General features: G+C 35.1%; 1 protein-coding gene across 1 annotated transcript in view; it reads right to left on the reverse strand.

Moving 5' to 3' along the window:
• LOC104272478 (regulating synaptic membrane exocytosis protein 2-like) overlaps nucleotides 1-13236 on the reverse strand; it is a gene marked incomplete at its 5' end in the record, with an annotated part of 147693 nt that extends 134457 nt beyond the window's left edge. The window contains 2 exons of the mRNA XM_009867490.1: nucleotides 12728-12814; nucleotides 13204-13236. Coding sequence (XP_009865792.1) covers nucleotides 12728-12814; nucleotides 13204-13236 — 120 coding nt within the window. The remainder of the gene's footprint in view (nucleotides 1-12727; nucleotides 12815-13203) is intronic.
• Between the last annotated feature and the right edge of the window lie 1009 nt (nucleotides 13237-14245).

Genomic DNA, 14245 nt, shown 5'->3' on the forward strand with positions numbered 1-14245 from the left:
TTCTGTTTGGAAAAATAGTAAATATAAACAGATTCTACTCACACTTGTTCTAACATACTTGCACTTAAACAAATAAAATCAGTCTTAGTTCTGATCTTCATCAACCAATTTTTTCCTGTATCGTAGTTCTCATGTTCATACATTCTGTTCGTATTGTTGAGCAAGACTCCTATTGCTATATTGTTAAGTGATCATGTAAATTGTTGAGAAGTCTTTTTGTGTAAATAATGACAGAAACATAGAATGGATTGAGTTGGAAGGAACCTAAAAGATCATCTAGTTCCAAACCCCTTGCCATGGGCAGGGACACCTCCCACTTAACCAGTTCCCTCACAGTCTCATCCAGCCCAGCCTTGAACATTTCCAGGGAAGAGACATTCACAACTCCAGTGTCTCACCACCCTCACAGGAAAGAATTTCTTTCCAGTATCTAATCTAAATCTACTCTCTCTCAGTTTGAAACTACAGATCTAACCCTGAGTGGGTTCAGCACAGCTCAGATATTCACCGCAAATAAGACTTGGCAGACTCTGGCAGAAAGAAAACCTTAATTTATAAGGTTGTTCTCCCTTTGCCACTTCTCACCAAGGTATGTTCAACTGCTACAGCCTTTCAATAAATCCACTATCCTAAATTAAAGACATTGTGGAATATAATTTTGAGAAAAAATTATCTATTATCATGCCTACTGCAGAACATCGTCAATTCCACCTAAAGAAAATAAATTCAGATATGAAAATCAATCACCACTCTTATTTTACATGAGCCTTTTGTATCCAGGGTTGACCAGACATTACCATTCAAAGAAGACGCAGTATCAATATTGATAAATTTCCAATTCTTCTATCTGCTAGTATAACGAAGCTCTTACAAGAGGATCTTTGTAACAGTAGGTTTCCAGCACTGGAAATAGAATCTTTCTTTAAATATGGACACCCAAAAGAGGAGCTGAATATATATACATCTCTCTCTCACCTAAAGGTAGAGTCAAAAGCAAGACAAAGGTATTGGCTAGGACATAACAGTCAATACTTGAACAAATCACCAGAAGGGATAAAGTTGTGATCCTAGGATTGTCACAACTAATCAGTGCTACACATTTAACCAAAGAAAGAATATTTATTTAGCATACATCGGTAATTAATATTGTAATAGCTATGAAATACACACAATAGAGTCACAAATTTAACAGCATATCTTTTAGAGAATAGTTTCCAACACAGTAGATAGCATAACACCTTCTTAAGAGATTCAATATGGATACAAAGAGAAGAAAGCAGCATCATTACTCCATATGATGAAACATGGGTGGAATATGTTTGATAATTTAAATACATATCTAATTTTGAAACTGACAATATTTTGCTGTTTCAGAAGCCAATTGTTAATTAGATTTTTGTCATACATATGTTAGTGTTTTTCACCCAGTTGGTGAACACTGCTCTAGAAACAATGGAACATGTCTTGTTCTTAGGAACGCAATTGGGAGGTGGAGGGTCCACAACTGTTCCAAAACTGTTTTCTGGCACAGTCTTTATCCATGGACGAAGCACATTTGAAATGGGAACTTTATGTTCCTGTTGACAGGACCCAAGTTCTCTCTGCTAAATATCCCTGCTTTGAACCAAGAATATCCCTTTCCTAAAACAACAATATCCTTAGTAATCAGCTGTGGAAGTAGGGAATATACAAACGGATGTAAAGATGCCTAAAGGATGAGGAAAAGGTGACATGTAGAACAAGTACCTGGAATTACTGACAAGCTTTCAAATTTTGGATCATTGAATCATATTTGTGACAGATCAAATTTCCCAATAGGTGACAATAAAAACTGAGGATTTTTTTTAACTGCTTTTTTTTTTTGCTCTGTGACAATCTTCACCGTCTGTTAATGTTATTCATAGATGAAACTTTGTACCCAGGAGTACTCATCCTCACTCCAGGCTTCTGATCGACTCACCCTAGCACCATCTGTCTATGTTTGTTCTATTTCCAAGATACTCCAGGAGCCAAAACACTACGAATTTATTTCAACTTTCTCTATATACAGAACATAATCAGAAAAACATCTTTCAGAAGTGATAAGTGAATTTCCTTCTTCTCTAAAATAAATATTACTACTACTATGATCACAGACAGCCACCTGTGAGCACACATGTAAAGCAAATGGGATGGTTACATGAAAAATTAGTGAGATACATCCATCTGTAAAACAGAAGAGTTGACTGCGGGTTTCTTGATATAAATGTTTGGAGGACCATGTTCCTTTTAGAATGCACCTAAAATGTTTTGCATATCTGTTCTGTCATTCTCAAGTCTCTAAAACCAAAACCAGAGTGAGAACTACCACCACATCACAAATATCTGCACCTGGTGATAAAGGACAACTGTCTCATCAGGTCTGTCTCCCCCAGATAAACACAGCAGAGCTCCACATGCTGTAGTCAGCCTTTCTAATTCAGTCCAGTACTTTCTTGCCTTCAGTAAGGGAGGATAAATATACATTTCTTTCCTCTAGCTTTGCTGCCCTCCACACCTCTTCAACTAAGGCACGAATATTTGTTTCGTAAAAATTCATTAGATAAAAATCTAATGAATTGATCAAATACTCCAACTATTCCTTATGAAAAGGATAAAACAACAGTGAAAAGAACAATCTACTCACTCTCACTGACTCCAAAAAACATAATACCATCAGCCACCACAAATACATCAAAATAAAAGCAACAAAGGATGATCCTGAAAGTGTCTTCCAACCAAAACTGTTTTATGATTCTGTAACTGAGAACAAACCTTTTCATAAACAAATATGGCACTGATTTACAGCTATCAATGAAACCGAAATGTTAGTGAAAGGAGTTGTGAGCTTAAAAGCATGTAAACAACAAATGAACTTTCTTCCAAAAAGAAGGCTCTGCAGCTAGAAAGCCTAATTGTATTTCCAGGAAGCCTAATTGTGTTTCCTGACTCCAGTGGACGGGAATTCTGCAGATACTGATGGCTGTCAGGTCTGGTTCTGCTTTCAACCTACTAGTATGCAAAAATACCCACTGCTATGTGAAATTTAGCATGAAAAACAACCACTGTTTCCACTGGTATCCTTAGGAGCTGGTAGAGCTCAATGCATAGTAGTAGCATTCAGCACCACCCACAAACAGGCCATTTGTAGAAGTCATTTGCAAAGGCACAAACTACTCTCAGTACTTGCATTCAACAGCAAACATTAAGACACAGAACTTAAAACTACACAGGTTGCTTTTGTAAAGTGGCAAACACTTTTCAGTACCAAGGAGAAGTTAGTGGAGGTAAAAGCCATCCACCAGCACTTCCAGAGCTACTGCGATTAACAGTTACAATCTATTTCCTAGTTCTCAGGTTGGTTATTGGTTCATGAACCTGAGTTTTTCAAAAATTTGATCCAACTTTTTGAGTGTTGTTACAGAGTCACGATGTTATAACTGATCTAACTACCACTAAATCTATCCTCTACCCTGAGTATTTATTCAACTTTGTACAGTATAGTATGCTCTCCTTTACCCTCGCTGAAAAATAAAAATGTTTAGAATCTTTTATATCTCAAGTTACCATTCATTAAAACTACCCTTTGAAAGCCTTTTTTACTACACTAATCACTAGTGATTTAAGAAGTCTTAAGTATTTGACACAGATAATTAAGAGTCTTTAGTAAGTCACTCTGTTTCAGAAACTGTTATTTTTGACTTCTAAATAACTTTTTATACATCTCTGTATTCAAATTCTTGGTCAACTTTCTTCCCAACTCAACCAATAATCAAAAAATGTCTCCTAGTTATTTTCAGGAACTTTCCAATCATTTGGTAATACGTACAGTAAAAGAAATGAAGGTATATTTTGTTCATGATTTCTTACTATCGGTTTATAAAGGAAAAAAAAAAAAGCAGAGATTGATCTGGGAGAATGCTAGTGCTCTGCAAAAGCAAAAAGGTTACCACCTCTGCATTAGTCCTACCATTATTTATGTGTGATACTCAACATTCTGGGGTTTTAATCCACTTTGTTAAAAGCCAACCTGAGTTTTCCAAATGAAATGTCTGAGGAGAGATACTGAAGGATTGTTTCAATCTACAGCCTCACACAAAAAGTCTAGAGAACCATCCAAGGAGAAAGTACCCCTTAGCCTTTAATATCAGCTGAGCAAGGGTCAAACACATGAGTGATCTCAAGTCAGCAGCTTTCATGTGAAACAAAAGCTGCAATGCCAGAACAAGCCCAAGTGAACTGTGCCATAAAAATATTTCCCAGGTGATAAAGACAGTCACACTCACTGCTGCGCTGTGTGAACATACTCTTTACAGTACTGCCAGGGTAGCAGAATGACTCACAGAATCATCATTTTAGGGAAGAGATAGATATATTGACAGATAGATAGACAGATAGATACTTATCAGTTCTACTGAAGTCACTGACTAATTCCAACATCCATTGATTTTCTGATTCTGACTGCTAAGCTTATTATCTTCTCTTGGAAACCTCAACTTAAATATCATTAAGTAACACACATTTTTAAACTGTTATTCAAATCCACTAGTATTAACTGAAATTTAAATGTTTAGAATCAAAGAAAATACTGACAACTATAACTGATGTCCACGGGGAAGAAAACTGTAATCGCATGGACAAGCCTAGAGAGCCAAAAGAAAATACACTGGGAGATGAAACTTGCCAGAGAGACATGGGCACAGAAATCTTTGAACTAGAAAAAGGGAAACCTTGGGTTTGAAAAAGAGTGTCTACCAAAAACATTTTCTGTGATATTAAAAGGAATTGTCTCAGCTAATCAGAGCCCAGAAATACTGCAGTTATGCTACATGCTGCAGTTCTCAATTCTCCACACACCGCAGGGGTCCTACTTGCATGTTTATTCTACAGTACCTAAATCTGTGCACAGTGACTATTTCTGTCAGAGGTCACAGTATAAGGAAACAATAAACAACCATTTCAGCTTTCAGAGTCACAAATAAAATAAACACGCAACTTCCTACTCTGTTTCTGACTACAGATCCTTGTTTTAAATGGCTATATTTGTACTTAAAAGGACATTTAAGACACTTTTTTCATACACTCAGAAAAATAAAAATCTCCACTAACTGTGTCCTACGTCACAAGAAGAGAACCACTTTTCCTTATAGAAATCTGAGATGTTTCTTACCTCATTAATTACTATATCATGGTTTGATATAAGTTGTTACTGAAAGTACTATTACTACTACTACCTGCTCTTCCAAATTTTAGCAGGATCCTAAGTTGCTAACAAAAGGTAGTAACCCTCCCAATTCTCCCTCCCACTCCACTGGGAGCGGGGCAAGCAAACAAGTGTGTGGTGCTTAGCTGCCAGCTGCAGTTAAACTATGACACTAAATTACATCATTACACCCTCACCCAGCACAGTCTGGTTGTACCATATGGATTTCTCCCTTAGGTTTCAGACTAGGATTCTGCCCATGCAGGGATACTGTAGAACTGCAGAGCTCCCAGGCTTCTCTTCAGTTTCAAGCACTTTAACTGTATTTCTAGGTGATGTAATTTTTACGCCAGGATCGTATTTCCAAGGGGAATGTTGAATCAGTAAGAGATTACTAGGGGTAAAAGAATGATTTAAAGTATGTTGTGAAAAGTGCCTTAGATAATATAAATCCCACGGAAATTCAGACTTTGATATCTTCATAATGAGAATCATGAACCTGGCCAGTATTCATCAGTATACTCTATTTTCTACCCAAGTATCAGAAGACAGTTGGTCCCTGTTTGAAGAAAAAGCCACAAGCAGCAAAAAGCCAACAACCGTTTGTATCAATCTGTAAACAAAACATAAGAACCAGAAGGTATTCTCTTTCTCTTTTCTTTTGCTTAGTCCCTGACAATCTGCTCCGTGAATTTGACAGATTATTTTAACAAAACAGAAGCTCTATAAGAAGCCTATGTCGCTTAAGGCAATATTTCATTGGTCTAAAATACAGAAAATTATTAAAAAGTTACTTTCGCAACATTGCATTTCCCACAAAACTGACATTAATAAAGAAGATATGCACCAAGAATGGTTAAAAAATGGGACATAATCCATGAAAAATATTTCATACATAGCAGCAGCTATGGGTCCGTTGAACGGTCATTTCTAAATAAAAATCTAAATGTCTCTACAATGTAAATCTGTACTTTCCACAATTAATAATTACCTACATTTCCATATACGCTCTACACTGAAAGCAAGCTTGCCCATTTTTACAAATTAAAGCTTTTCTTAATATTTCAAGCAAGGTTTATTCAAATTGCCTCAGCAAAAACAGCCACCCCTTTGCCACCTTATTCCCTGACAGATAGAGAAAAAGGAAACAAAGGAGTGGGTAACTGTAATGGACAGAAAATTGCATGGGAAAGTAGAATTGTGTTAGAGAAATGAAATATAAGTAATGGATATTCACACCCTTCAGACATAGAAGCTTGAGGGAAGTTGCTCACTTAGCACAAGACTTGGGAAAGGAACTATAATGAATTGCCACATGTTGTTACACACACAAATTATCATTTACACACTACAAATTATCACTTGTAGTCTAAAATGATCATGCATCTAAAATGATCATAGGGAAAGCAAGGTTCAGATATGATTTGGCAAGTCAAAAACATCTTGTGACATTTTTTGGAATAGTATCTGACAAAAATAGTCTTGCAACAAGTAATATTACGAGTAAAATAAGATTCACATCACTTTTACTCGTAAAACATAGTTTTGCCCTGACATTTTAAGGAGAAAGACATTAAATTATTAAGAATAATGCATAGCCAGTAGAGTGCAGAAGCTGTTATATGATACTCTCTGGAAGTTTTGACCTTCCTTAAGACAAGATTCGTTAAGCAACATACAAACTGAACTTGCTGATGATCTTTATCATCAGTTCTTCACAGAATGAAATGCAAAATTCTTTGAGGAAAAAAAAGGAAAATATTCATTATGGTTACAGTCAATGCCAAAATAACTGTTATTTTGCAAGAACCCTTTTTGCCGCTGTCATGATGCCAGGTTCCATTGGAGACTGAGGTCACAGATTCAGCTGCATGCTTAACTTGCTTTCCTTTTATTATAGTAGGAGTACCATTTCTGTCTTGTTTAAGTTAAGCTGAAGCCAGCATTTTCTAAATCTATTTGCTTATCTCATTCAGACAACCTGTCATCCCTCTAGGGGTACTGTCCATTTCTTTTGGAAAGCAGCTCAAAGCAGGATGCTGTCAGCATATTAGTAGCACCACAGACTGTGACATCCACAAACTCTGAGAAATTTCAAAAATTAGAGAGAAAACACACATTTTTTAGGAGCTGCTTTAACCATGTCACAACATATTGCAGTTTCTATTGTCAAGATAGGAACAAGTTTATTTACACCTGTATGTATATACATGTGGAAACATTTTGTTGTTCAGTTATACCAATTATTTTTACTTCTTATTTTGTTGCATAACAAAAAATATTTACAGAATTCAGTATGTGAAATAGTTCAGACACGGTTCAATTTCAGCCCTACTTTATTTATAAGGAGAATTATTTACCTTTATTATTATTTTATCCAAGTTCTTATCTGAGTAAAGAATACACACTTGGATTATCTCACTTTGGGGGGCTTTTTACATCTTTTCCTTGCCCATAATGCTAACTGCTGGCCAGTTGACTGGTTTTCGTTGTGTTCTCTTTCTACTTCCAAGTTGGTTTTTTAATCCCAGATCCTCAAGGAATTCCTCCTTTATACCGTACTAATCCATTTTTGTTTAAAGATTACTTTTTTTTCATTCACAAATAGACATATTCTTCAACAATAGGTTCCTCACATTGTCCCTGAGTATTTTTAAATCCTTATTAGTAAGATTTTTTAATTCATCCCAAAAAGTGGATTTTTTTCTCTTTGAATTATTACAGTCTATAGGTTTGTCTGCAGAATTACATACCTGTGCATGTTTTAGGATTAAAATAGATCAATTGAATTCCAAGTTAAATACCAAAATATATTTCTTATGATCACTATATTTATCTGTCCTCAACATGTTTATCTTTCCCTTCTAATAAAACCGAGTTCCACCGTATTCATGATTACTATCCTGGCCTCAGTAACACTGTGAACAATCCAGTGAACACAAATAAATCTCTCTTATATCAAATACTATGAGCAAAATATCTGGGAAAAAAGTACAAAACAACTTTACAAATCAGGCAACCATAATCTTACGCTGCAGTTTAAGAGTCTCATAACATGAAGAGTCATGATCAGCCATCAGAATCACACAACAGAAGCCATTTAGGCACCTCATATTTACTTTATTATGAAGATAAAAACAGGTTTATACTTCAGAAGGTATTTTTTAGATTTATGTTTTACTTCAAAATAGCTACAATCTCTCCGTTTCTGTTTTTCACATTACAAATTCTGGTTTTATTTTTAGCTCATCTGCTCTCTGCTTTCTTCCCATCTGACTGCCTAAGGAAATAAACACAGAGTGCTAGACATCTCATGACTCCAATTTCACAAATGTATTGGCTGCAGAGACACATTTTTCTCTTTCAGAAAAATATCCCTTCAAGTGAAATGTGCTACTTTTCAACAGGTTCTATTAATAACCATGAACATGGACTAAAAAGACCACAAATAAACCCACTGACTATATACAGTGTAAATTTTAATAGATAACTCCTTAATGTGGGCTTCCTATCACACTTGGAGCAAATAATCTCAAGAAATTCAAAACAGCCTAGTATTTTGCCAACATATTGTTTACACAATAAATTTAGAATACAGAAATAACGATCCACTGATTTATGTTAGGTATTTGAGAAATGCCAATCTGTTTTAACAAAAATTCATTAAAGATTCCTATAAATGCAGCGATCTACTTCAAAGATTGCTTTAATTCAGACACTGACTAATCCAGCAATATTTCCTTACTAGACATTTCTAATTTTGTGAAGAAAATAACATCTAACCTAAGAAATTGTACCTGTCAAGTGCTGTATTCAGCAACTAGTAAAACTGAATTTGCATCATAAACTAAAAAGAAAATATATGTTGTACATATTGCATCTTACAATTTATTCTGCACAACTTCATGCAACAATTCCTTAAAGATGTGGAATAATGACACTGTCTTCTCTATAAATTCTGTACCTGTTCTTTACAGTGAACACATTCATACACTGAAAACTTTTCCATTATGCCTAGGGTGATTTTACACCAAGACAGGGCATGTTAACAAAATCATGTATGTGACCACAGAGAATGAGTATGTATTGTGAAAATTTGTGAATTAACTTGACATTTCAAAAAGGTCAAAATGTAAAATTCAAGTGTTCTTCATGGATAATATCTTTCATTTACAGTTGTTATAGAACTCAAAAAAAAATCCATCTCTACAGGAGAAGACATTTTACTGAAAGTTTCACTAGTTTGCTGGAATGTTCTACCAATATAAAAATCAATTTAGTTTGCAGAAAAAGGTTATACTAAGTATCATTTTACAGTAATTTTCAGTCTTCATTTCCCTATAACAACAACATAACTTCCAGAAAAACATATAAATATGTATTTATCAACAAGCCATTTTTAGCAGAAAAAAACATGTGCTAAGTAACATTCAATTTTAATCTCTCCTAGAATTAGTCTAGTGAATGTCAAAGAAGCAATTAAATACAGGAATCTGTTTATTTTGAATTATTGTAGGTAAAAATGGCATTATGCTTATTGGCTTTTGATGCTGACTGCATGTTGTCCACTGTTTGTCAGCAATGTTCTCATAATTATCAAAGCAAAGAGAAAGGCTCAGTTCCTGCAACCAAAGTCAATGACAGTCCTCTTCCGGTTCTTATCAAGCAACGAAACCAACTAGAGACTCACTTCCAGCCTGAAAATTAACTAAATTGTTCATGCAAAAAGGAGAAAAAACCCACCATCTTTTCAATATTTGGTTATCTTTAAGCAACAAACATTAGAAAATTTCATTGCTAACTCACTGTATAAAATTAGGGAATTCTTATATTTTGAATACTGTGAGTGATGGTGGTCACCCTTTACTCAAAAAGATCTAACAGATGCACTGCTATGACTCCTTTTCTGCCTCCTCCAGTGTAACTGCAAATAATTTTTTTCAGCAGAAAAACTGGACAGCCAGATGTATCTTGAAAACCATTACAGACTCTGATCCTGACAATGATTTCAAGTGGAAAATGGCCAGATATGTATGGATAGGGGGAATGATTTCTTCAGACATACAGAGTTTCATGTTGCTTCCCAGTGTCCCACAACGTTCCCAGCTACAACAGTGCTCTATAAGCCACTGAAGTGAGAAAAAGAAATCAAAGAAGTTTCACCATTAGTATTTATGTTCAATTTTCTCCCTGGAAGTTTACCCTAATCACAAAAATAAATTTGTTCATTAATAAATTAATGAAATTATCACAAACCAACAGTGCTGGAAGACATTTCAAAAAGTCACTCAGTCCACTCTCTTGTTCCAGTGCAGGACCAGCTGCACTTGTGTCTGGTCTAATACTCTCTTGCCAAACCTGCTCCTAAAGATTCTCAATGACACAGATTCCACGGAAGCCCCAGGCAAACTATGCCAGCATTTTAAGTTTTCTTTCTGTTAAAAAGTTTTCCCAACCAAGCTGAATCCTCCCCGATGCCACAAAAGTTTACTCCTTTCTGCTTCACCACCAGAGGCATAGAGAAGAAATCCCTTCCTTCCATTTTTCAGCAACTATCTGCATAATTAAAGCTTTGTCCATCTCCTTCATCCCCTGGGTTTTTCTCTTCAGGAGGCCAAATCACCTCATATGTTTCGGTCTTTCCTTATAAATGTCATGTTTCTGAGACATCTATATTCGAAATGCACCACATCATTTTTCAGGGATGGTGTCCAAAAAAGGTCAGGCTGTTCCAGGTGAGACCTTACCAAATCTTAGTGTGAAAACGTCTTCACAGCTCTTAACAGGCTGGAGTCTGTACATTCCAGTACAACATTTAGCTCCTTCATGATACTGGCTCTTGCTCAAATTACACACTGTCATGGCTCCCAGACCTTCTACTCACATCATTTTTCTTTATCCTGTGTCAACCACAAAAACTATCCCTACACAATTACACCATCTTGCATTTATCCTTTTGAATGGCATCATAACATCACAATCCTAGTTTGGATTTTTCAGGAAAATTTTGAAATATAATCCTGCTACTAGATGTTACATTTCTCCTAGCACTGTCCCATCTGTAAATTCAATGCATATAAAACTTCATTGATTTCTTAATTATTTAATAAAAACCTTGAACAAAACTGGATCCCAAAGAGATCACTGTTCAAAAAAATTTTTCCATAGTAACATTTATAAATACTTTTTGGCAACTAATTCAACTGTTTGCACTTTGTATATGGTATTTTCAGTTTCTTCAAAGCCATAAGCTTCATATGTACAACACTGGTAAGCCGAACAAACTTTGCTGCATTAAGGAAACTGGGAATACAAAGGAGGTACTGAGGTGTTGGGACTTAAATATAATCTTGCCAGTGTCTAACAGTAACTAATAAAGAAAAACACTATTAATATTATATGCAATGTTATAAGAACTTCAGTAAGGATATCTGAAACAGAGCTCAAAATAGTACCTTGTTTTATAGAATATCATTTTATGGGTTATTTCTACAGCAAATTTTGTGAAAACTTCTCACTGTAGTCTCAAAAAAATAATTCAGTTTTAATGACCTGCAAGTATGAAATTTCATTTAAATAAACATATTTAAAAATAAAACTGATTCTGAAAAACAATTAACAAGAAGTTATATGCATGTTTTAAACCAGTTACTCATTAGTACAATTGCAAACATTTCTTTTAGCACATGAAGTTACAAGGTATACCCCTTTAGCAGAAAGAAAATACAGCAACTTAACTATTTAAAGCTTAAATAATATTGGAAGTCACATTTTAAGAATTTTTAGTCTTTTTTTATTTAAAGAGTATTTTCAGCTCCAGTTCTACTCTAAGACTTAATGACCTAGCTTTGTCAGTTTCCATTAAAACTTAAAATTTTCAGATAGTATGAAAATTGAAATTTTTCACATAGCACTCATACTGTCTTAGCAATGTAGAAGGTCCATGGATGAAATACGGACCCCATGAAAGCCAAAATGCAGTCAGCTTTGACAGATCCAAGATTTCATCTTTTATCTGCTAAAGTTCTAAAACTTTACAGATATTTTAGAAGCATAAAAAAATTAAATGACATTTTCATTGTCCTTAAAAAGCTTTTCAGACATATTATGTAGATTTGTATAGCATTCTATGCGTGATCGATATCCCAAATACCATGCATGGGCATAGATATGCTATATTTAATACTACATATCTTATAATCTCAGTTCCACATGCACAGAAAACACATCACTGGGAGTTTCGGGTATGGAACATTTGCAGAGAATGGCAAATGGAGCCCTAGTAACTCCTTAGAATGTATTCTAATGTAATCACTCACGTTACTGGTCTCCTTGGAGTACCACTTGATTTTCCATTTTCCCTTTGCAAATGAAGGGTCAGGAAGCAAATGGTGTCAGCTTATAAAACGTCCTCAGCAGGATGTTCTAAATTATTTTAAACATACTCTCCAGTATGTTTTAAGGCTATACAGACATTATTTAGTCTACAGAGAGCAGCTTACTTACGTCTGGGGCTCCTTTTCATTTTGCTGTTTTTGCTGTGGTTGAAGAACGTTATTTACCAGCTCAGTGATCCCACTAAAGGGAAACCACCTGTTTAAATAAGCAAATAATGTGACTGAATAACCAGCAAAACCACACTAGTTCGAATGTTTTCTTATCCAATGCTAATAGAGATATAGAGGCGGAAAAGCTAGAGCCAATGGGAATGTTAGCTGCAATACTAAGTCAGCCACTAAGGGTACAAGGGGAGTAAAGTTTTACAGTTCACAAGCAGGCAGCAAGAACCTACATCCAGCTAACGTGTGGATGAAGTAAGAAGCTGCAGGCAGCTCTCTTACAAGCCAGTCAGGAAGCAGATGAGAAACTAACTGCAGCCTGTCAGGTATTAGTGAAAGCTAATACCATCAAAGGTACAGAAAGCAAAACACGGCAAAGGTAGAAAAGTCAAGCCTATTGCATTTTTAAGATATTTTACTTACTGTGTCAGCTGTGGTTTTTGCTCTTCTTTGACCCTAAAAAGATAAGTTTCCACAACTGAGTGCAACATGTTGTAAAACAACTACCCTGAAGTTCTGGAATCTGATCAAATGGGCAGGAGTCGAATGAAAAGGATTTCCTTTAATATTTGTTGCATATTTATATTAAGTTGCACTCTGTGCTTATTTCCATTTAGGGTTAAAAATGTGGAATGCCAAGTATTTAAAACTTTTAGTTACAAAATTAAATTGGTAATGTTCTGTAACTAGCTTCAAATTTGTTGGACAGTGTATCATGTCAGAACATCTCCAGCGATTCACACAGCTATAACTACAAACAAACGTGCTCTGATTATGTGAACTATAATCTACTTTTCTTATTATTTACTAACAATCAAATTACATATCATAACTCAAGGTGTATTCATAACATGTAAAAAGTAATTTCAAATGTAAAACTCCAAGAGGTTAAAGGAAAATCTTTATTAAACTACAATGATGTTGGGACCTGTAAACAATGTAACTCTAAGGAAGGAAAATTAAGGAATTTGACTCCTGAGTAAAAATTACTAGGACTTGCTAAAAGAAATAACTAGAGAATAGATACATTAGGTCTGTAAAGTACTGATTAGTATTTGTTTATTCTATTTGTATTTAGGAATATATCCTATCTGAAATGCATACTTTAACTTGAGTGAGTAGAAAATTGTTCCAGTCTCAAATACTAAGTTTGGGTCAAGCTTCTCTACGTGTTCAGAAAATCCAAAAAGGTTTCTAAACAGATTTTCTGAATGTCTCCATAGAGAATACTCTCTTCCCTAAACTAAACAGGGAATGCAGGCTCCCAATTTAAGTGGATACTTAAAGTTGGACTGAAAATTAAAGCTCACCAAAATAGTTCCACAACTCCTCCATCATATGATCTCACAGTGAATACCTCTATAAACTGGGGTCAGTGACCATGCAAGAAGTAAATAAGTGGACATTAAGACACAATGAAAACTTTTCTAAACAGACAACAGAGATGGAAAACTGAGCATGCAGC

The sequence above is a fragment of the Apaloderma vittatum genome, unplaced genomic scaffold (genome assembly GCF_000703405.1).
Source record: "Apaloderma vittatum isolate BGI_N311 unplaced genomic scaffold, ASM70340v1 scaffold9634, whole genome shotgun sequence".
Classification (NCBI taxonomy): domain Eukaryota; kingdom Metazoa; phylum Chordata; class Aves; order Trogoniformes; family Trogonidae; genus Apaloderma; species Apaloderma vittatum.